This window comes from Drosophila innubila (genome assembly GCF_004354385.1).
Source record: "Drosophila innubila isolate TH190305 chromosome 2L unlocalized genomic scaffold, UK_Dinn_1.0 4_B_2L, whole genome shotgun sequence".
In the NCBI taxonomy this organism is placed as follows: Eukaryota; Metazoa; Arthropoda; class Insecta; order Diptera; family Drosophilidae; genus Drosophila; species Drosophila innubila.
The window spans coordinates 9722817-9747471 of NW_022995372.1; the positions used below are offsets into that span (position 1 = coordinate 9722817).

At 37.0% G+C, this 24655-nt stretch overlaps 2 protein-coding genes across 2 annotated transcripts; both read left to right on the forward strand.

Moving 5' to 3' along the window:
• Positions 1-6964: 6964 nt before the first annotated feature.
• Positions 6965-9819, forward strand: LOC117782384. Its single transcript, XM_034619487.1, has 4 exons — positions 6965-7219; positions 7561-8098; positions 8207-8907; positions 9345-9819. Exons 1-4 carry the CDS (start codon positions 6979-6981, stop codon positions 9680-9682), a joined length of 1818 nt encoding a protein of 605 aa, XP_034475378.1. The 5' UTR covers positions 6965-6978; the 3' UTR covers positions 9683-9819.
• A 13303-nt stretch (positions 9820-23122) lies between these two features.
• Positions 23123-24363, forward strand: LOC117779778 (2-succinylbenzoate--CoA ligase-like). The gene is given in 3 exon segments (XM_034616086.1): positions 23123-23266; positions 23326-23763; positions 23995-24363. Coding segments are annotated over 3 exon segments (951 nt in total).
• Positions 24364-24655: the final 292 nt, after the last annotated feature.

Sequence of the window (24655 nt, forward strand, 5' to 3'; positions counted from 1 at the left end):
ATATTAATTTAAAAAATTACAAAAAACGAATATTTTAACTTTTGTTCTGTGACTTTTCTGTTGAAATTCAAAATTTTAAAAAGTTAAAGAAATTAAACCAACATAAGTTATTTATATATATATATATATATATTTTATAAATAATATTTACTCATTACATTTTAAATTTGAATGTCTGTTTGTTTATCGCATATATCATATTGTTTAACTCTTTGTTTTCTTTATGTGTTTTTTGCAACTATTTGACAACGGCACAGAAAATGCGAAATTGTTTTTGAATGAAGTAAGCGATTTTTTGTAGCTAAGATTTAATTGTAAATACATGTGTAATTTGTATATATTTACTTGATATACAAAGTAAATAAGGCAGCGTGCGGCAAACTTAAATATACATATATAAATTGTAGTTAATTTTAAACAATTTCAAAATGAATTTAACTAGTAAGCTAACTAATTAAGCAAAACGTGTTTAAAAGCAAATGCCACAACAAACTAAGAATAAAGGAAAATTAAATAAAAAAAACACTACAAAAAAATCAACTGCATCACATGTGAAAATCTCGATATAGAAGAAAACAAAAATAATGGATAAAACTGCGAAATGAATCTTTACCATATATATTATACACTTTAAACCGATGATATACATACATTATATATAAACACATCCATATAACATATACATCTACATCTACTTATTATTTGTAAATAAGGAAAACAGATTTTAATTTCTAAAACGAAACAAAATCCACTTAAAATATATTTCCAAAAAAACAAAAAAAAAATAACATCAATTCTTTTAATTAAAATCTGCAACTGTGGATGCCCTGGGGGTTAACAGTTCATATTAAATAGGTTGTAAACTATTCTGTATGCATTTGAGACTTTCAATTAAATATTTTTTCCAACTTATGTACTTCAAAACTAGCTGAAATATTTACACTCAAATACCCAACACAAATAAATAGTATATTTTTTTTTTTATTAAATAAAATGTATTTAAAGAATTTAAATTAAATTGCAAACTGTTTGATTTGCATTTCGACATTAATAACGCCAACAGCAAAAACAACGAGAACAACAACCACCATTTGATTGGCATAAAATTTATAGCATGCAATTTGACTTGAAGTGGCAAGCAACGTTGCCGGCAACGTTGGCAACTCTGGCGCCGGAAGTAACACGACACTTGACATTTTAATTTAATGCCGTGAGCAGACATTGCTGACAATTTTGCAGTTGCAGTTGCACTAGTTGTTGTTGCCGCTATAGTTGCAGTTGCACTTGCCGTTTGAGCAGCTGCAGCCAGGGTTGACAGACCAACAACAGAACAATAGTAAGATGCAAGTGGGCAAGTCTCCACCTATGTACTGTGTATGAAATGTCTCTGAAATCGATTATTGAAATTACGCATTTAACAGCCGTTTAGGATGAGTGCCACAATCAGAGAAAATTAATTACACATTCAGACCTTATCTCCATAAGGGTATGCAATTTCGCTCGATTTCTGTATGAACATTGTTTTGTCAAAATATGTCAACTAGCATTTGGTCCTTCATTAGTAAATGATGCTCCAATTAAGGTTTCTCTTCACTAAACTGGGACAATAATTCCATTGAGGATTATACGACGCTGCGCATATACACACACATAATCACAACTTGTGTCTTTCACTTGTCTATCAACTGCCTCTAGATATGTGTTTATTATCAACTCTACACGTAGTACTGTGCATAGTGTACATTAATATTGAAAATTTATGAAATCCTCTCTCAGAGTAAAATAAATAGAGCCTTGATATCATTTAAGACCTTTGCTTTAGTGAGTAAGTATCTTTTGGTTTTGCAACTGCAATTAAACATCTGTTACCGACATCTATTAACCACACAAGGTTAGTAAAAACATCTTAAATTTTTATTAATTTATATTATGTATTAATGCGGCTAATGTATAACAAGGAATAAATGGAAACTGATTGAAATATATTTCCTATTAAAAACTAAATCGGCGTTCAGAAAAACTGTAAGACATTTGTTTTTTATTTCTTATTTATTTGTTATATATTCTCGCATATTTTAAAGCTCTGATCTTCGTAGTAGTGCATCCACTGAACACCATTTTTTTTTTCAATGTTACTGTTTATTTTACTTAAATCTTTTCCACTTTCCATATTTCATGAGCAGTTTCTATCCTCAACCTTGCATAAATCATTTTAGAAGAGATATTACCAAGTTAAAAACCTAATACTCAACTAAATATCTCAAAAAAATAAACAAAATTTTACAAATATCTCATACGTAAATTTTCTTAATGTCCTTAGATTCTGAATGTTTGATATAAATATATTTGCCGAATTCCAAAAACTTTAAAAGTTAATTGCAAAAACTAGTGTGTTTGCTTTAAAGATACTCAAAATGAATTTTAATTAAAACCGTTTGAATTCCACATCAAAATGCCGGCAAGAGTTTAAATTTGAAATCCATTCAGGTGGCAAAAATGCAGCCGTGCTGTTCAGTTGTCCACATACAAAAAAAAGGACCTCGAAATTTGACATTTGAAAAGAATTGTCAAATGGTAAATAAAATACGAGAGGCAAGTTCATAGGGCGTCAGATGCTGCTTACAATTACTCGAAATGCGTGTGTTTGTGGGATTGCCACATGTCACAAATCTAGGCCACTGGCTCTATATGCGAGCATGTTTATATTGTACCACACAAAACTATCCGATTTGAGCCAGGCAACTGTTGACCTGTCGACCTGTCGACCTGACGACCCAACGTGGCATTCATTCATATGTCAGTGAGTCAAACAAAAGCGGCATATGCAATTCATTTACTGCCATTCAGTAGACGCCCACTCTGAATATGACCCGACCCGCACCGCCCCCTCCCTCCCTTTCTTCGTCAACACTTCAGCTATAGCCGGTTGTGGCCACGCCCATGCGAGGCACCTTGCGGGGGCGTCAGCAACGTCAATTAAAGCGCTGCCGGTGCCGCCTAATTGGATTTATGCCACATTTATGTGTAGGTGCAAATTCGTGGAATTGCGCCGCAGCGCGTCTCGTGCTAAAACTCAGTAGGATAATGAGGCAAGGCAGGAACACAAAGAGGCACCAATGTGGTGGCAACATGAACCGAAGCTGTGGCAACCACAAACTCTACGAGAAGCGGGCCAACAATTGCGAGTTGTTGCCTCGACGAACAACTTTCGAGGACTTTAAATGAAATTACGCGAAAAGTTTCGGACTGAGCAATACCAACTTTTGGGAAGAGATCAGCCAGGCCACAATGAGAAGACGGACGGAACGAATGGAAGTTGGCTTTCGACAGGGAAATGGCATTTCTATTGCGGTTGCGGCAGGCACGCACTTGCAACTTGGCCAAGGAGGCAACAACTTGGCCGTGCCACATAATGAGTTTCATAAATTAACACAAATTAAAGATACGAGCAAGTAATTTACCTATAGACCCAACTAGTCAGCCATTACATAACACACACACACACACTCACGCATACACACACAAAGACATTCAAAGTCGTCCTTTGTGCGAATTTTGGGGTCATTGGTTTGTAATTAATGCGACTGGACCTCGTTTGAAAGCTAGCCTGTGGTCGTCTAATGTGGCTCGAGGCTGCCACAGGCTACTTAGAAGTATTAGCTTCTCTGAAGTCACGGTGACAGCCGACTGTGACTGTGACTGTGGCAGTGGCAGTGACTGCGACTCCTACTGTGACTTGCGGTCGCGGTTGGGGCTGTGTTGAGTGCTTTTTGTTTAATTTTATTAATTATCTGCTTAATCTTTGAAGTTGCCTCTTGTCTGTCCAACTGCCAATGTGGCAGTGTACATGTGTGTGTGTGAGTGTGTGTGTGTGTGTGTCATCAATCGCATCAGGCTCTACGTGTGGCAGGCTCCAAGTTGCTCAATTTGAACAACATACAAACATTCATAAGAATCGAACTAACTGAATGAATATAAGACTAAATGTGAACATATAATAGCAACAAATATGCGAGATCAACTTTTTAAATAGTTATATATTTATTTTAAAGAGATATATATTCCAACCAGAAAAAAATATTATCAGTTTCAGACACTTCCATTAGAATGCGTCATATTTAAATTGAGATGACATGTCTATCAATCATTTCACATTTGCATATCATTCAAATGCTGATTGTGTTAATACGAGTATTCAATTTTTTTCCAATTTAAATGTTGTTTTACTATTTTTAAATATATTTTGCAAGTGAAAATATTATCTTAAAAAAAAAAAAAATCAAGATAAAAGTATACTTTATTTTGATCGATTCATTTCGATACCATTAAGTAAGCTGTCCAGATGGATGGAAAGAGCATTTACTTGTTTCGTTAAAATAATGAATAATTTATTTGTACAAAATTAAACAAGTATTTTCGTAAGGGATACATTTATTTTTTCGTTGTGGCAAGCTATCCGTCTTTTAAATTCATAATTAATGTTCATAAACTAAATTGGAGAAGAAAGTATGCTAGGTTTAAAATTGTATGTTCTTAAAAGTATGGACGTTCAAATAGAGAAACTATGAAATAATTAACAAAAAAACATAAGCCGTTTTCTCCCATACCCAAGTAATAGCCACTATATTTACGATTATTAAGTAATATATGTCAGTATTGTAAATAATAAATTAAGAAAAATATTTTAACCAGTATTTTTTAAAAAAAAAGAAACGTCAAAAAATTAGCAAAATTTCTTAATAAAGTTAAAGCAGTTTAAGCGAGAACAAAAGATAGGAAAAGATTAGTCGGGGAACTGTGAGAATCGAATTGGATAAATGGATGCTGGCATAGAACCAAGCACATAGAGGAGCCAATTGGAGCCAAAAGAAGGAGACACACTCATTAACACACCAAAAGCTGGCAACAGCAGCTGCTTGTTGTGGACCTGGCTAATCCCAGCCACTGATTGGACTTACAACGTCGGTCGGTTGTCTGGTAACCGCGTTGGGCGAGTGCAACCACAGGGCCATTTGGGCAGCAGGGAAGTGGTGCAAGTGGCAAGGGGCAAGAGGCATGGGGGATGAGGGATTGGTGGCATGCGTTTTCCGGCATTTCACAGGCGTTATCAGATGCCGCGGTGAGGCTATTGAAGGATCTATTCCCAGCGGCGTAATTTGAGTGCAAATATTGAAGTTTAAAACCAGAAGCGCTAAGAAATGTTATAATCATAATGAGCAAATGTTTAAACAATGCTGAGGATGAAAAGGGGCTAGTGAGGGTAAGGGATTATAAGTCACCCCAGTTGGTTGCATAAATTGAACCGGAAAACGACGTTGGCGATAAGATGGAAAAGCAGAATGAAATTGCAACCCAAAGCGCATTTGGTTGAGCAACCCTCATATCGCGATTGTAGTCGGACTCGTAATTATGAATGAAATTTGAATTGCAAGCGTGGCAAAATGAAAGCGAATTATCAAGCTGCCGCTGCCCCAATTGGATTGCACGTGCCCCGGAACTGAAGAAGGCAGCCAGAAGCTAGAATCCAGGACCTGCGCCTGCTGGTCACGTGTCCTCATTGCCAGCGAATGGCGGCTCGGAAGTGCCAATAAGTAGTTGTCAATATTGACTGATTATCTCAACACGAGACGAAACGAAACTAAAGTTGGGGGAGGCAAGAAAAGTCATGATTGCGACTTGAACGGAAGTAAACATAAATCACGGCGAAAGATAGAAATAAGGAACGAGCCAAAGGAGCGGAGAGAGAAGTTAGGAGGGAGGGGAATTCACCGGGCAATGCAATTATTTAGCAGGAGATGGCAATAACTTAAGGCCGACAGTTGACAGGAAGAAGCTGCTGCTATTTAGTTGCACTTGCAGGAGATGCGCATAATTGCATCAAATATCAATGCCATGCACATTACTACACTACACAACATAATTCAGTTCTCCTAAAAAATATATGTTACATCTGTGAAGTGTTTATGAGGGTGGAAAGTGCTCAATTTGAATCCCAAACTCTTTGCATAATGCTTTGACGCACAGAAATTAATGCTCAGTCCCTTCGTCTCTTTTTCAATCTCTCTTTAAACGCGCTTTAAAAAATTCGAAAAGTGAATAACTTGATTTACAGTGCGATAAATATAATTACTTAATTATAATGCTTACAATAAATACATTCCTACATACGTGTATGTATTACTATAGAGGGCAGAACTTGTGTAATCGTTTTTTGTTGTTTCTATTATTGGTCATAGCATTACTAAACATTGCTAATGTTTTTCGATTGCAAAGCTAAAAATAAAAATAATGAGTAAAATAAATTTTTGACTCATAAGAAAACATAAAATTACGAAATCTAGTGTACAAACACAGAAACTGCTCCAAATCTAATTTTATTTTAAATAAAACTTATTCAGTATAGCAAAATGGAAAAATTTAGAGAAAACAACTAGATGGAGAAAAAAATATCTTCTTCTCTACAATTTCCTATGTTTTTAGCTTTTTTTTTACCTGGTTTCCTCGATAATTTCAATATCTGTTCGCTTATATCCTTCTCTCTTCTCTGCCTCTCTACGATTCTCGTTATATTTCTCTTTATCATCAGCATCTTCTTGATTTGGGAAAGCTCTATTCTGTTGAAGCTTTTAGGTTTAGGTTTAATACATATAATATTTTACCACTTCGAATACATTTCTTTAATCTAACCATTGGCATACAATCAGCGACACTTGCAACTAAGCGGAGATGCGAGAATCAAGGCAAAATACCCTTTCTGATTATGTATTACTTTATATCAATATGAATGTGAAATGTATGTGGATAAATGTATGTATATGTGGTTATGTAAAGTAATTATATTATGAAGAATGACATTCAATGAGCGCTCTTGGCGATTTGCTTATCATTCAGGCTTCCATGACTTATCGCTTGAGAGAACAAGAGAACAAATCATTCAGTATAATTGTGAGTTGAATTCAGTCTTTGTCCGTGTTTAGAATGTCGCACATGTGTAGAACATCAGTGGTGTCGATTCTCTTGCTACTGCTGCAGTTGCAACTGCAACTGGGGATCGTTGAGGCACGATGCAATAGACCGGAAGAACTGGCCAATGGATCAATAATCCAAAGACGCAACTCCCTGCGCTTCCGATGTTACAACAACTATATTCTGGTGGGCTCACCGACATTAATCTGTGGAGCGACTGGACGACTTAGTGGGGAGAGGCCATTCTGTGCCAGTAAGTACCAGTGCACTGAGAAAAAAGTGTAGTTCAATGTGAGAAGAGAAGTTTCAGATAAAACATTCTATTATGCGCCTGTTGAGTTTCGGAATTCTTTAGTTCATGTGAATGCAGCTCGAATAAGTATTGAACAATTGTTAAAGCATTTTTTCGCTGAGTGTAATAATGTATGTTTTACATGGAATTTTTTTTCAAATTTTTAATTTTTATATCTTATCAATTTGAAATTTAAATTAAATTAATATACACTATATTTTAATTTTTTATTTTCAAATGTTTTCAATTTAAAGAAAATTACTAAAATAAATATATGACTCATATTCTTTAATCTCGCTAAGGGCCAGGCTGTACACGTCCCCCAGACCCGGAGGATGGTGAGATCGAGGTGCAACGCAGCCTCACAGCGGTTGTCGTCTGCAAGGAGAACTTTGTAGTTGCTGGAAATGCTTTGGCCCATTGCAATGGCCATTCTTGGGATCGTCAGTTGGGCGGATGTCGCCATCGAAATCATTCACAGAGTCACGCCTGTGACTTTGAGAGCGACGATCTCTGTGGCTGGACAGCTCAATTGGGCTTAATGCAGCCCTGGCGCAGGATCTCCACCGTTGGACATTATCATACGTATCGCACGGGACCACGACACGATCATACCCTGCAACACGCCTACGGCGGACACTTTATGCTAATGGAGACAAGTTCAAATGCGTATGGCGTTCATCACTTTGTCTCCCCAATATATTCGAGAGACTTGAGCTTGAAGACTGCGTGCTGTTTCCGCTTTCATTATTTCATGTATGGCTCTGGAGTTGGCAGTTTGGTGGTGTCTGTGAAGCCTAGTCGGATGCGACTGGATGAAATGTGGGAATATCAGGGACTGTATGTTTGCGTTGAATAACTTGAATAAGCGGATGCCGCTTTGCACTGATAAGCTAACACTCTCCCTCTCTCTCTCTCTCTCTTTTTCTTTCTCACACTCTCTTATAGCTATCAAAAGTTTAACGTAACTGGCAACCAAGGCAACCAATGGCTGGAGCATACCATTCCCATCGATGAGATGAGCCTGGACTTTCAGGTAGTGTTCACGGCGACCGATGCGAGTGCCAATTTCGGAGATATTGCCATTGATGATGTGCGTCTGATAACGGGAAGGGAATGTGGAGGAGCCGGGATTATCACAACAACAGAAGAACCTATAAAGGAGACAGCAGCCTGGGACACAATGAGTTGCAACGATCGTTGCAATAAGACCGCACCTAATGATGATTTAATGATGCAAGTGTATTTAATCTTAGCGTGCGGCTGTAATGAAGAATGTGTCGATCTCGAGAACTGTTGTCCTGATTATGCCAAGGTTTGTCTTCTCCAGGATGAAGAGACAACACCAATTCCCACAACAAAACCAACAACAAAACCAACAACAACAACAACAACGACAACAACAACAACAACAACGACCACTCCAAAGCCAACCCCATCAGCAACAACAACAACAACCACAACCCGGAAACCAACAACCACAAAAACAACTACAACTACAACTACAATTAAACCTACAACAACAACTACAACATCAACAACTCCATTGCCGACCACAACAAAAAGTACAATAACATCCACGTCTAAAGCAACAACAACAACAGCAATTACAACCACTTCCAGTACTCCTCTACCATATGATACACCAGGTAAACTTGTGCTCGTATTATTATATATATGTTTATTTAACACAAAAGTAGTAAAAGAAGTAAGGATTATACTAATTTCAAAATTCGCACTAAAACAAATTTTCAGGGCCGGTTTTTCAATGTGTATTTAAGAGATTTGATAACTATACAACAGATATTTTGACGTATAGAAGTCAATGTCAAATTTGAACTTATCTATTTTATAAAATTTAAGAAGACTTTGAAAAGCCAACCCTAACACTATTAAAAATTTTCACACTGAATTCAAAAACAAGTTTTTATTCTGAAGAAGAGTTTAAATTGAATGTCAACTTAGATCTCCAAAAGCTGATCACATTTTGGCATTCTATAAAATGGAATATTACCTCCAATTATGAGGAAATAATTCTAATGAGATATAAGTTATATTCAAAACTAAATTCTATTATTTTTCACAGCACCCACCATACCGCATCATCGTAATAACATTTCCTGGCCTGTTAATTCGAATGATATCGATGGAGACTTTGGAAAACAGAAGTCATCAAATCCCGTTCGCTTCATGTGGTACTTCATGCTGGCTATAATGCTGATCATTATCCTAGCCAGTGTGATATATCGATGGCGACGACCCAATGTCGGTAATCTGAAAGATGTAAAATTCGTAAAGGGGAATCGCATTGGGAGAAGTGAATCGAATGATAAACTTTGCGATAATGCCGCAGAAAATGAACACGAAGGAGAGGTACAATTCGAGGAAATCGGCGTGGATATATGCAATGTGACGCACCTGTAATGTAAAAAGTTGGCTGAATACCCATAGATATTCTATTTCAATTAAAATTATAATATTATGTATTATAAGCAAACAGTAGCTTAGATTTTTGTACAACTCATTATGAATTAAATACTTCAAGAAAAATATAAAAACAATCTATACATTGATGAATTATTTGAAATAATGCCTCATTAATAAATTCGTTAGTAAGAGTACGAGTACGTGAAGATTTTAAAAAAATTCCCATATTACAGAAATTAAAAAGAAACAAATAAAATGATTTAAGAATTCTATACATTATTTATATTATTTATTATAAAATCATCTGTCTGATTCGAATCTATAAAGTTTCCTTAAACGGCTAAAATGAGTACTAAAAAGGATTGTAAGAATTGTTGGAAAATACTTAATCTAATGATTTACTTATCATAAGATCATATTACCAGTCAAGCAGTAAATACCCTTACTTATTACTTATGAAAATGAAATCAGATAAGTTTTCTTCGTGAATGTCTAGATCGATTAGGGTAGAATAATGGAAAAATGGTGCATGGATAACGAGCAGCTCAAAGGGATCTTTTAACGAAATTTCTGAGGTATCAGTTGGCATTGGCTTGGGTTACACCCTGCTGCTGCATGGAAAGGGGCACGTGGCATGCTGCACGTTGTTGTTGCTGTTGCTGTTGTTGCTGCGACTGCAACCACCAACTGCCCCGTCTTGTTGCTGTCGCCGTCTCAACCACCCATTACGGGGCCTGACTCATGTTTTAACAGCGGCTTTTGGTTGTGATTTAGTGGCTGGCCAAAACGACGGCAACAACGACGACGGCTTAGCGTCTGGCCAGACCAGCTCACTGCATCCCCTCTACCCCATCCCCTCTAGCCCATCCTGTTCCCCTTCTCCTTCTTCTTTCCCTGCCTCGTAAACCGTTTTGTGCGGCACTCAGCACAATTTCTGGGCATTTCATGCAATTATTGCTGGACAACAGACAGCCAAGGAGCACCACAACCCCAAGCCGAGGACAACCACCAGCAGCATCGCCGTTTGCACGCTCAACAAATTTTCATAAGATTTTCACAGTGCTTGGAAAAGCGTTAGCCCAATTGCGCGGATTTTCGAATGTTTTTTTCCTTCGTTTTCCTATTTTTTCTTTTTTAGTGTAAGCCAAACACCCTTGTCAGAGTTAGCAGCTTCTTGAACCACCCCCACCCCCCCACACCCTTAGCCTTGTGTTTATCCTGTTTGCCTTTGTGATTTAGCGCCCGTTGCTCTATCGACTTCTCACACATCATTTGACGAAAATTTTTTTAATTAAAATGGCATTTTGATGCGGATGCAAAGACAGGAAATATTCAGAGGATGTAGACTTGGAGTAGACTGAGCAGTTGACAAAAGGGGCGTGCCTTGAGACGATTTTGGAGCATTTTCCTAATGCGCATTGAGCCCTAATTAAAAGTAAAGTACGGCCGCTTATCTGGTGGCAAAGGGGTTGGGGGCAGAATGGGCGGATTGGGGGGTGTGGCATCGTAAATTTCGAGTCGCTTGACGAAAGACACGCATGTGGCACACACACACACACTCAACATTTTTGCATGCCACCCACGCCCGCTCCCTTTACCACGAATGTATGCGCGTTATCTTTGTGGCAAGCCCACACAAGAAGACGCACCCCATGCAACAGACCCTTGGGGCAACATTCCCGCACCCCTCATCCCCTCACCGCTCACCGCTGTGAGCCACCAAACGTACAATCCCAATCCGAGTTACAGTTCCATTCGCGCTTATCGCTGCAATAAATCGCATTAATTTATTGTCCTCGCCGCATATTTTGTCCACTGAGCTGGGGCTTCACTGTAACCAGTCACAGTTAAATGGGCTTGTCCCTGGTAATGGGATTGAGAATTCACACTGCCCCCCTCAAAAGCCGTTGTCCAACCGTGCTATTATTGTTTTCCATTTAACACTTTTTAGTTGGCCACCTGAAAGTTTGCAATATGCCACATGCCACAAGCGACATTCCACATGCCACATGAAAAACCGCACGCAGAAGGCGAGAGAAAAACGTACAAAAGTTTTTCGCAACATTAACATGAAACTGACTCACTCCTCAAGAGAGTTATGAAGCTTGGTGACAAAGCTTGTTATGTAGATGAGAATGCAAGGCTTAAGATCAGTGTCTATAAGAAAGATTTACTAAAATAGACATATTAAAATTTGTAAATCAACTCAAACTAATTTAAATAAATAAGAAGTTCGTTGATAACTTAATAATGTTGTCATGATAATAAACATTTTTTTTGTAATTTGTCTTTCAACTAAAACTAATAATTTATAATTATACAATTGCATTCAAAAGACGTTGCATTAGACGTGAAGTTGTTACTGACAAAAATGCTTGTGTTGTAAAAAATAATATAGATAATACAAGTTAGAGTTGATTATATATTGTCTACAATTTTGCAATGAGAAACAGTAGTTTTTAAGTATTTTAGAAATAGTAAATCTCTTGCTTTAGGGCAATTCTATAGTCGACTTTAATTGCGAAATAATCTTTCATTGATAAGAACTTGTTGTTTCTGCGTTCCTTTTATCTTTGTCAGCAGAATTTCAGTTAGTTGTTGCTGTTGCAATCTTCATGCATTGGTCATGTGTGAAATTGTTGCCCAGATGCTTATCAGCAGACGCCAACAAGTCTGTCGCAGTAACAGGAGAAAGGTTAAGGGAGCGGGAGAGGGAGATTGACAGTTTGGGGGCTAGGGGCTGAGTTGGAATATTTATAATGCCATAGCTGCAATTTATTATGCACTGCTGCAGGGTCTGTCTGGGGATCTGGACGTGGGCTTCTATGTATGTTGTTGCGACTCCCAAGTATGCGCCAGTCACCAGAGTTGTCACCTGGCATTGCACTATGCCTAAACGAAACTCCATTCAAGATTTATGCACCCAAGTTATGGCTTCACGGACAGCAACTTTATCGTTGAGCGGCGTTTTCGTTCTTGCCACCAGTTTGTGGTGTAAAGAGGCCAGAAGAGACCCTTCTACACTTTATACACATGTCTACAACTCTTCTTCTTCTTCTTGTTGTTCCGGACACTTCCTGTTGCCGTTCCATGTTATCAGCACAAAACTTCTTGTCGTTTGTACAGACTTCTAGTTCCCCACACTTAGTTGTTGTTTTTATTTGTTTTTGTTTGTATTTTTAGCGAAATTTAAAAAAAGAATTTCATTAAGTCTGTGAATAAGTTTAACTCAGACTAAGCTCTTTGCGTAATTCGAATGTCAACAGCAAATATATATATTACAAATAAATACCCTTAAATTGTTAAGAGCATGTTAACTTTCTTTTCGATTCAAGTTAGATAAAAATATCTTTTATTATGATATAAGATACAAATTTATAAAATTGTCATTTCAAAATCATAACTGTTATGTTTTTAAATGTAATCAAAATTTTAATAAAACACAAATATGTACCAAATAAATTGTAGTAAGTGGTATAATATATTATATAATTTTGTGTTCACTTTTGTTGATGAATGAAAAATTTAAAAGATTAATACAACTCTCTCGAAAGAGAGTAGAGGTTAGCTAGCTGAAAACTACTTATCTAGCGTCATTTATCGGTCTGCGAATTCTTAGAAAAGTGCCTTAAAGAAGTAAGATAACAACCCGCTTTCTAGAAGAGTATAGTATTATGTTACTGTATAATTCACACTCTCTCTCTCTCTCTCTCTCTCTCTCTCTCTCTCTCTCTCTCTCTCTCTCTCTCTCTCTCTCTCTCTCTCTCTCTCACTCACTCACTCTTGCTATCCCAGCCTTTGTTTTTAAGTTATAGTCTTTTGCTGATAAGTCCTATGTGAGCAAAAGTCATACATACTCGATGCCTGCGTCATCGTTATTATGATTGGTTGGGATTGGTCAGCAGCGAAAAACTAATTAAGCATCGCATTTCATTTCCGATTCAGTTGCTCTGGGGATTTTAGCCCAAAATGCTGCAAACGAGAATGAACCAAATGAAAATACAAGAGCCAAAATATAGAAGCTACTGAAATCGAAATATAAGCCAAATAAATTTCTGTTGCCAATGCGCTTTCATAATTAATATGAAGCAATTACGAAGAGCAACAACAATCATGGTAACAACAATAAGAGCTGCAACAACAACCAGAGGAAGAAGAACCCAAATACATATAAGTAAGATGAGAGCTCGTAATGGATATCAAAGCGAAAAGAAATTTCTTGAAATTCGACATAGTAGCAGCTGCTGCTATGGATTAATGTGTGCATTACATAAGCACTAATCCGCATCCGCATCCACATCCGCATCAGTACCCCCCTCTACCATCCACTAGCGAGTGCAACACAAATAGCAAAAGGCGAAATGAATGAAAAGCGCAACGACAGCAAAAATGCTCCAACTTGCTTTCGCCCTGTCCTGCCCATTCCTTTATATCTTCTCTGCCAGCATTATCATCTACCAACATCTCTCTACCAGTCCGGACAACGAAAACATATCGAAAATCAAACAATTGTCTTTAGTACAATGGAACACAGCATTCATTGTGCTGGAAACACCCAGCAATTGATGTATTCCTCCTGCCCGACACACTGACAGTCCGACACACTGACAGTCCGATTGTCTGGCAGCCTGGCAGCATCAGCTTCAACTCCTGGCTCCTGACGCAGCAGCATCCAGGACCAGCAACAGCAGCAGGAACAGCTTTGCTTGGTTTAATCAGCAGCTTACAAGGGTAAACAATGGAGACGAAGCGCCAAAAGGACAGCCAAAGTCAGAAAGTGAAAAAATGTGGGGAATGCTATGTAGAATGCACGAATTCCAAATATCCTGAAATCAGCTGCGATTTAAGCTCGTCATTTATAGTAGTCTGTCTTGATGGACTTGCAGAGTTTTCAAATTGCACTTTTCACAGTTTGTAAAGATAAAACACAATTAAAAGTTTTTAGTTTCTAAAATGAATAAATAAGCCAGCTCTTAGCTGGTTTTCGACAGCAGTATGTCCCTATAACTTAAAAATATATTTAACAATATACAGCCCAATATTTTTTGAATTTTTTTAAGTTACTTACAGCAGTAGATCTAATCAAAAACTACATATTAATTGAATAAATTATTGTTCAGTTGTAAACATAAAAATAATCAATGTGTATTCATTTCTAAAAGTACATTTCGAATTATTAAATTAAACTGTGAATCAAAGTAAAGAGTACTAGTCGACTAGAGGTCTATTTGTATTATCGATATGGCACAATATTCACATATTTGAATTGTGAAATAAAATGTGATTTAGTTTGATTTAATTTAAAATAATATATAGATTATGTACAGGATTATTATAAAATTATTATTAAACATTAATTTTCCAGCTGACATTTTTGATTTTATCCTCAAAGAATCAAAAGGCTTTTTTTCTATATATTTAAAACATTCATTTAGAACACACAGAAAATTAAAGAAAAAATTAAATATTCTTTCGGATTAAAGGGTAGAGCGTAGTTCACTATGGCAAACTTGCAATAAGCCAACGAAAATGCGATCTATCAAAATGAAATTGAAATCTTTTGCTCATTTTTGAGCTGGTAGAAAACATCGGGAAACGAATTGAGATGGGCGACAGCGACAGAGATGGCAGTGGCAGTGGCATTGCAGTTTGTCTTTGGGTTGACTTGTCGAGGCGGCTGCCACACCCCACACCCCACACACCAAGTGTTCCTCACTTCGCCTCGCCTTGGCCATGTCAATCAATGTCAATAAAACAATTACTGTCACTTGCAGCTGGCAAACTCTGGGACTGAGACGAATGCCTTTGCCTTGTCCACAGACGGTGTCATGTTTTCTCGAGAAGCTGAAGTTGAAGCTGGAATTGGAGTTGCAAATCGAAGGCTTGCTAAGGGCAGGCATTATACACCCACCAACTTCCGCCAACCGCACACCCCCCTTGACTCAACCCGTCTCCTTTCAAATTGATCTCCTCGCCCGCATTTTGGGCAAATGTTTGCGGTTTGGGGCAAGTTCCCTTCGCAGGCAATAAAACTCAGGCTGTTGTTATACCCGTTCCTTAAAACACAAGTAAAAGGGTATATTGTGTTCGTTGGAATGTATGTAACAGGGAGAAAGAGGCATCTCCGACTTCATAAAGTGTATGTATTCTTGATCAGCATCAACAGCCGAGCCGAGAGATAGAGATACCAAATTTTGGCACACAGATTTCTATAGACCCCACACAGGTCAAGATTGTTTTACATTTTTGACACGGCGCAATCCGCCACCGTAAATTTCGAAAAACCACCACACCCACAGTTTTTAAGATAATACTGTTTTAATGGTAATAAACGCTATCTATTAATATTATCTATAATCTCATTTAACCGCAGTAAGATAGTACAAGCAGAACGGGAGTAATAGCTAACCAAAGTTATTAATAAAGTTATTATTTCAATACAATCACCTAAAAGTATGCAGTAGTTTTTGTTAGGTAGTAATTTCCTTAATGTATTTTAATTTATATTGAAATAAGTAACGGGTATCCTATAGTCGGGATCTCGACTATAGCCATTTCCACATGTTGTTGTCTCTGTTAATGTAGTTGTTGTTGTTCCTATGTTGTTGTTGCTGCTGCTGTGACAAATCGTTTGCTTTAGACGTCACTGCCATTGGCATAATCGCACAGTCATTGCAGTTTGTGCCTTGCCCCACTCGCTGCATGCCGCAATGTTGCACAACTCGTTGCCATTTGCTGTTGCAGTCTTTGTTGGTAAAGTTACAATGTATCTACTTTTGAGTTACATTGTCTCGGCATCGAAGTTGCGTTGACAGCCATCGTCCTCAACCACATTCACATTCACAGTCACATTCACATCCACATCCGTGTCCTCATTGTCGTCCTTTTGCAGTCGTCACACTGCATTTGCGGGCTTTTGGTCACATTTTGAGCACATGCATTATACATGCCACTCCTGCCCCTCCCCACATCACTACTTAGTGTAGCACTCTTCGTTTGGAACACGGTTGTAGGCAGCCTTTGGCAAATTGCAGCACATGACAAACTTTGTGTTTAGCCAACAGTGGAAATTACAACGACAATGCCAGTTGAATGGGCAACGACAAAAGTTGGCAACGCTTATCGGGAAAACTCACTAAAAACGATTGTGCAACTCCGATTGTTCAACTCCCTCCATTTTCCTGCCCCACCCAACTTCGTGCAACTCTTTAACTGATTGGGAATTGTACTCAACTATAAATTCCATCAAGTACAATTTATAACTCATTCAATGTACTACAATTGGCATGAGTAATTGGAACATGCTGTAGATGATAGAGATATTCACTTCTAACTTAATTAAACTCTGTCTGAATTTTAAATTAATAATGGGGACAAATATATTACTGGATCGTCAATATGTAGGGTATACAATAACTATTTATAGATTTACAAATTTCTTTCCTTTAAAACTTTATTAAAAATGTATCCGCTTTATTTTATTTCAATTAGGTGAATAGTATTTATAATTTCAAGCTAATTCATAACCACATTAATTTACAAAATATTAATTCCTTCATACAATGCATCACTAATATTCAACAATAATATTATTTATAAGAAAACCATAAACCAATTTTCTCGTTATGACTATTTTTACCAAGACGTAGCTAAAGTGATATGCTGTGTGCAACAGGAAAGCGACACTCACGCCCCAAAATGCTGCATTATTTATGAATGCATTTAGTGCTGACGAACGAGCTGAAAAACGCGACGAGTCCATGAAATATGCACGATATTGTTGTAAAAATTGTGGATAGAACTTCAATATGCAAATGAATTATAAATTGAGCATTCGATTTGAAGCATTTGACGATGTCAATGACAAGAAACCTAATAACTATGATGTCTGACATTTAAAAAGACAAGAGTTGGAGAATTTGACATAAACTGATTCAAAATGTATTAAATTCAAATCTATAGTATTAAATGGAACATTTTATTATGAGTATAAAAGGATTTCGAATTTATATAACTTCTTTTAATTAATATTAAGAAACAAAAAATATCATTTGAATTACAAAATGAATAAAAAAATTAGGGGATTTAATAAAGTTTCTATTCAGCAACTTCTCACTTATCATTAAATCAAGGAGGCCAAATTAGGATTAAACTGATATTCCGAATGAAATCGGTTGTGTTTTTAGAGAGTTCCAAATTTATTAAAAATGTAGGAATATCCTTTATATACGTCCTTTAAGGTCGTGGAATGTATTATATGAAAAGTATTGAGCGACACATCATAAATAGTTTTAGACATTGGAAATACACCACTTGGTTCAAAGGATAATTACATTACATTTTTATTCAACTTACAATAGAAAATGACAAATAATTTTTACTTTTGATTTTATAATTAAAATTGAAATAATTTATTATTTTAAATTTTTATTATAAAAATTGAAATTAATAGTTATTTTTTAACTTTTTTATTAAAATCAACATATAATTTTAATTTTATAATTTTTATTTTAAAAATAAAACCTGTTACGGTCCCTGTCTTAGACTGCCGTACATAGAAGTTTTTAATACAAGTCGATTAAATGCAAATTTTAATACAATTCGTGCGAAATTTGACAGTAATTCGTTGAGTGGGTTGAACGAGGGAAGTGGAATGCAATTTGCTGATACGATGATGCTTAGTATATAAATACAAATGCCAATCATAACGCCAAGAGACCCGAAGAATCTTATATTTATTTTGTTGACTGACTGCAACAATGTTTGGAATCAAATTTCGATGACAAAGTCGATGCTGCAAGGCGACACAACAAAGTCAGCGGCTGCAGCTGAAGCTGATGATGAAGCGGAAGATGAATTCGAAGATGGAGTCGGGGAAGGGATTGAAGACTGTTGGCATGCTAAGCAAAACTTTCAATGTGATTGTGGACAATACAAAGCGGTTCGTGGCAAGCAAAGAAGGCAGCGAGGCAGCCATAAAGTAGACTATGCCAAGTGACGGGGAGTCAAGTATTGGGGAGCTGTCATTGGCGCCTGACACGTAAACCATTTGGCACGCAATGCACTTGGTGACTTGCTGATGTTGACGCACATAAAATGTGAAATGCAGTGTGAGGAGCGGGAAGAGGAAGGGGAAGGGGAAGGGGAAGGGGAAGAGATGAGATGAGAGTGGGTGGCAACTGAGAAACTGAGGAGATGCCGCCAAGCAATTTGCCAGCAGCTGGAGCTCACAGCATAATGCGATTTGGGAATTGATTGTGCACAGGCCACTAGACAGTGTTGTGCAATTGTATGCGCACAACCAGCACACACACACACACACACACACACACTCTGCATTCATTTTACGCAAATTACATTTTGTATACATTTCTTTTTACCCTGCTTTTGTTGCTCTACTTGGTCAACCCTCAAAACATTTTGTTACACTTTTTAATATGGCATTCATCAACGTCGCATCGCCGGAACGCCAGAGATGATGCCACTTGTGGACTGTTTGCAATCCCGTCATTCATTTTGACTTTATTGACATGACAGCCGACCACGCCGAGACCGTGAACAAGACGGAAATGGAGACAGAGACGGAGACGGGAACTGAAACCTAATCCCAATCTCTATATGCCAATTCAAGGCATCTATGGCCTACGCCTGGTCACGTGTTTAGCACAATTCAATTTGAAGCATACCACAATGTGGAGTGGTACAAAAGCCATCCTACCACCGAGATAAACCACCCACATTGAGACGCATTCTGATTCATCCGACTGGCATTCTAAGAATTCTTAGTAAGCCCACTTCTGTTGCCACTAACTACAAACGCAACATGGGGCAAGCAAGAACAGTCGCTGATTGCGTTGACAACATTTTGCCATTGTGCGTCATCCGTTGGACACCTTTCTTTGCCTCTGCCCCATTTCTCTCCTCTCTCCTCTCTCCTTTCTCCACTTTCGCCCTGTGGCAGCGTCTGTTGTATTGCCTCTATATATGTATGTGAGAGACGACAGCTCGTAAATCTCACAAATGTATGCACCCCTCTGGGCATTCGCTGCTCCTGTCGACCTGCCTTCCTGCGTTCCTCCTGCCCCTCCCCTTGATTCGATTGCCGTGGCAACTCTGGCAACTCTGGCAGCTCTGACAGCGGGCACTTTTCAGCCGCCGCTGCCATTGACAGGCATCATAGTTGTTACCCCTTGAATTCGTAAACGCCTCCTCCCCCCATCCACCCCTCTCTCGTGGCATCATTTGGCATTGTGCTTATGGATATTTCCCAGTTTCGGCATTGTTCCTTGTTTAGTTCAGAGGTAATTGCAACAATTTTGTGAGCTAGTAACCACGTCACCTCCGCTCGGTTTCAGCTGATTTACTTGTTTGGGTTTTGATTTCCCAGTGTTTGAGCATATCTGCCAGGTAGTTCAGTGTAGTTCAGACACTCTCTAATGATTTAATGTATGCCGTCTCCATCTCCTCCCTTCCAGAACTCAACACGAGACGAGACGAGACAAGCTGCATAGTTAGATTGACAGAAAAGATACTTAAATTTATATTTATTTCATAACAAGAGTCGAGACAGAAGTCTGCTTAATTATACGAAGGCAGCTCCGCTTGCCACGCCCACGAATTACAAATTTACAAGTGTTCAACGTTCAAAAATGTTTACTGAAAAACTTAAAGCCAAGCAAAATCTGTTTGTGCGTCAACTAGCAATAACAATGCCAGTCGTAATTAAGATAGCATTATATTGGGTATGAAACACTAATAGTTACTCTTTACTTGTGGTAAAGATTATGATGATGATAAACAAAATAAACAAAAATATCTGCTAGCAAGTAAAGCTAAATAATTTTTTTTTCTAATATTTTATTTGGTAATTATACATATACCTGGTCTTTATCACTGGCAGATTTAGATATACTTTCTTAAGTTTCATTTATCTGATAAATATTGGTATAAAATAAATATAGTAATTTGAATACTTGATTGAATACTTTTATATTCAGATATGTTTTATATATTTCAAAAAAGTTCTCTCTTTTTTAAGTTCAGATTCTGAGTTGACTTTATTTAATATGTTAGCTAAAAACTACAAATTTTAAATACAATTTATTATTGGCTCTATTGACATATGTATATAATTATCATATACATTTCTTTCTAACTTTTAAAGCAGAGATTACTTAAGTCTACAAAGAGATTCGTTTAGCTTTACTAACATTTATAACCAATTATTATCATCTAAAACTACACATTATTTTATGCATATTAAAATGATAAATACATATATCCAAATATTTCTTTCTTCAAACCCCATATCATCTAAATGTCTATTAATATATATAGCTTTACGCATTATTGTAATTATGACTCATATACCCAAAGACGCCATTCAATGAAGAATTTTGTAGGGAGGATAGAATCAAGCGACACGGTCTTCGTACCCCACTCAGTACTATCCTACCTTTATTGTCCTCTTTGGGCATTGAATACGGAATGAAGGAGTAAAGGGAGTAAAAGGAGTAAAGTGAAGTCTATGTAGCCACTGTGTTTTGGACGCAATCAAGTAGTTGTAGACTCTTCACTTTCTCTTTGCTATACTTTCTCTTGCAACGCTGGCGTTTCCATAAGGACTTTATTACTTTTTCATTTCGTTTTAATTTTATTATGAGTCCAAAGTGGCATGGAGACTGTGAGAGTCAGGACTGGACGAGAACAACCATTCGAGGGCGAGTAATACACAAATAGATACAACAGTAGGGTAACAACAATAACAACAACTTGTAGATAAATTTTCAAGGGTTTCACAGCTCGTTTTCAGTGTATCTGACTGAGTCTGCCCCTCTGCCTCTGGCTCTGTTTCTCTAGCTCTGTCTGAGCAACTCGACTCTTTGCCGGGACGAAACAATTTTTAATTAAATTTTGTGTGTATTTTATACAAATATGAATAATTATTTATGGCAGCTGGCTGCACGCATAACAAATATAAATACAAATACAGGAATGCCTAGGCAGTTAATGCCAGCAGCAGCTTCTGTCTGATATTATATTATATGTATGTTATTATCTCAGACTAAAAATAGAAAATGAACATCAGGCGCACCATTTGGCATATTTCCAGGCCGCGCCGTCGACGTCGATTAATTGTCGAGGCTTTTTGGGTCTCAAACACGAAAGTGTTGCTCTGCATTTAAATTGCAGATGATTATTTAAATTTCGCATACAATTTACATAATGAAGGTCGCTCTAAACTCAGTCTCTTTCACTCTCTCTGTCTCTTATCCTCTCTCCATGGCAGCTCAAATTAATCAAACAAATTGCTTGGCAATGGACAGTCAGGAACGAGAAACATGTACATATTTTGGACATCGTATTGACTGCAGACAGCACATCAATCCAAAGCTATCGCATCTTTGGCCTCAGCCATCAAATTTAATATTCAAAAATATTTGCTTTCAATAGACCGAGACAAAAGTCGATATCTTATATTTCTATGAATAGTTTTGGCTAAGTAGTTAAGCATTCGTCGAACAAATCATAAGAACTTCAATAATTGGTCGGTGATGTAAATGCAAATCAGATTTTTGTAAGTTGATGATTTATTAAACCAAAAAGCTGCAAAATAATACAACAAATCTGGAAATTAAAATATGTGCTATATAAATAAATTACAATATATAAATAATTACAAACAAATCACATGCAATCTCGGAACTCTTTTTTGATCCCAACCGTAGCCGTCGAGATAGAGCCGATAGACTAGCGCGTGTTCCTTATAAATACCTACACATTTATCAGCTTTACTCAGCAACAACTGTACGCTGTACTTATGTTTCTTATTGTTGGTGTTCCTGAAACTATTTTCAGTTGCTTTATTTGATTAACTTTAAATTGAATTTAAAACTAACTTTAGTAAAAACAATTTAAATTAAAAATTTCTGATATCCAATTTTTTGACTAACAAAATTCGGTTTAACATAAAAATTAAAAAAAAAAAAATATAAATAAATAAAAAAAAAAGAACAATTGGCATTCGGCACTGCGCAATAAGTAATTTCTATGTAAAAAGAAGCTCACCCTTTTTGCGCACTGTGCACAATGCCAATTTTTGTTTTTTTTTTCTTTTAATTTATATTTTTATTTAAAATTTTGATGTTAAACTGAATTTTGTTCGTCACAAAATTGGATATGAGAAATTTTGGGGCTAGAATTTGATTTCGTCACTAGACTTTTACCTCGTGTAGGGTTTCATTATTATCAGAAAGTAGACATGAGAGATACTTGTTAGTGAATATTATCTTACCAAATGTCAAATCATAATTAAGGGTAATTATGTTAATCAGATAACATGAACTTATATTATCTTTAGACATTATTGTATAAAAGGAAAAATCTTTAAAACAGTTCCAGCATTTGCTACATAGGTATTCATCAGAGATCATTAGAATGAAGTACACGCCGGAGGTAAACTATAATGTCGACCAAAAGGTATGGAGTGGTAAGTAACTTCCTGAACATATCTTAGAGGATCTCTCGATTGGCGAGATTACTTTCCGCGAAATGCAACGCCATCCAAAGCTAATAGCGCAGGTCAGTTGTATGTATATCAAATTGCTCTATTCATAACTCACTGATATTTTATTCCAAAGATTTCCGATTCTGAAAGTACCGTACTGACCCGTGAGGAGCTTTTCCTGAATTCCAAGCGAGTGGCCAGCTATTTGAGGAACTTGGAACTACAGCAATCGGATATAGTTGGGATTATAGCTAGAAACACTACACATATATTTGCTGTAGCCTATGGTTGCTTCTTCAACGGAATGCCCTTTCATTCCCTCAACATAAATTACGGGCATGAAACTATTGAAAAGCTCTTTGACATCACGAAACCCAAGATTATATTTTGTGATGGAGATGAATATGAGAAAGTGAAAGCTGCCACAGAAAAGTTGAATGTGAAGATTGTAACAATGCGGAATCATGAGAAGGGTTCCATAAGTATTAAAGTGGTTCGCAACACACCCGTGGAACAGAACTTTCAACCAGCACGTCTGGAACAGGGAAACTATCAAACTTTGGCAATACTTTGCTCCTAAGCCGGTGACTATTTCCAATAGTCCAATATTGACAAATTGGCGTTCGTAAGTTGACTTTCAGCAATTTAATCGTTCTATCGCGTTATTCAAGAAATTTATTTCTATCAATATCACAGATTCGTAACCACCTCTGATGTACCTATGATATTGGGTAGGATATTATATATATATATATATATATATATATATATAGGGACAGTGACATGTTGTATCACTCAGCAGACTTTGGGATACGTCGATGAGGATGGCTTCCTCTTCATTGTAGATCGCATAAAGAACATGCTCAAGTACGAGAACATCATGTATTATCCTCAACAAATAGAAAAGGCTATTACCCAAATGACTGAAGTTTCTGAAGTCTGTGTTTTCGGCAACATGAATCCACTCAATGGAGACGAAGCTGCCGCTGCAATTGTCAAGAAACATGGAGCCAAGTTAAATGCTCAGGATGTTATTGACTTTGTGGCAAAGCATTTAATGGCCAAGTACTTGCAATTGAATGGAGGAGTCTTTTTTGTGGATGATCTGCAGCGTACTGCAAGTGGGAAAATAGATCGCCGTGCCACAAAAGCTTACTGTTTGGAAATATAACAGAGAAGCTAATCTAAGAAGTAAGTGTTAATCAAGCAGGTTCTACAAATCTTTAACAAGAAAAAAAAGAAATGTAAAATAAATTGATGTTTCATCTTTAAACCTTCATCCTTTATATAAAATACACTCTTTCTATAGCATAGATAGATAATACTAACACTAATATTATGGCTGAAAGCAGAGTTTTCTTCTATCTCTAATATTAATAGTGAAGACAAATGCGAATCCTACCAACTTTTTTCAATCAGTTTCCAATCAGTTTTCCATAAATTTTCGCAGCCTCGTCATATGA

Bases quoted from the DNA above. Each gene is read 5' to 3' on its own strand.
- LOC117782384 (XM_034619487.1), top strand. From the start codon at position 6,979: ATGTCGCACATGTGTAGAACATCAGTGGTGTCGATTCTCTTGCTACTG. The intron at 8,099-8,206 runs GTATGTTTGCGT...ACTCTCTTATAG, and splicing joins ATGTGGGAATATCAGGGACT to CTATCAAAAGTTTAACGTAA. The intron at 8,908-9,344 runs GTAAACTTGTGC...TATTTTTCACAG, and splicing joins TCTACCATATGATACACCAG to CACCCACCATACCGCATCAT.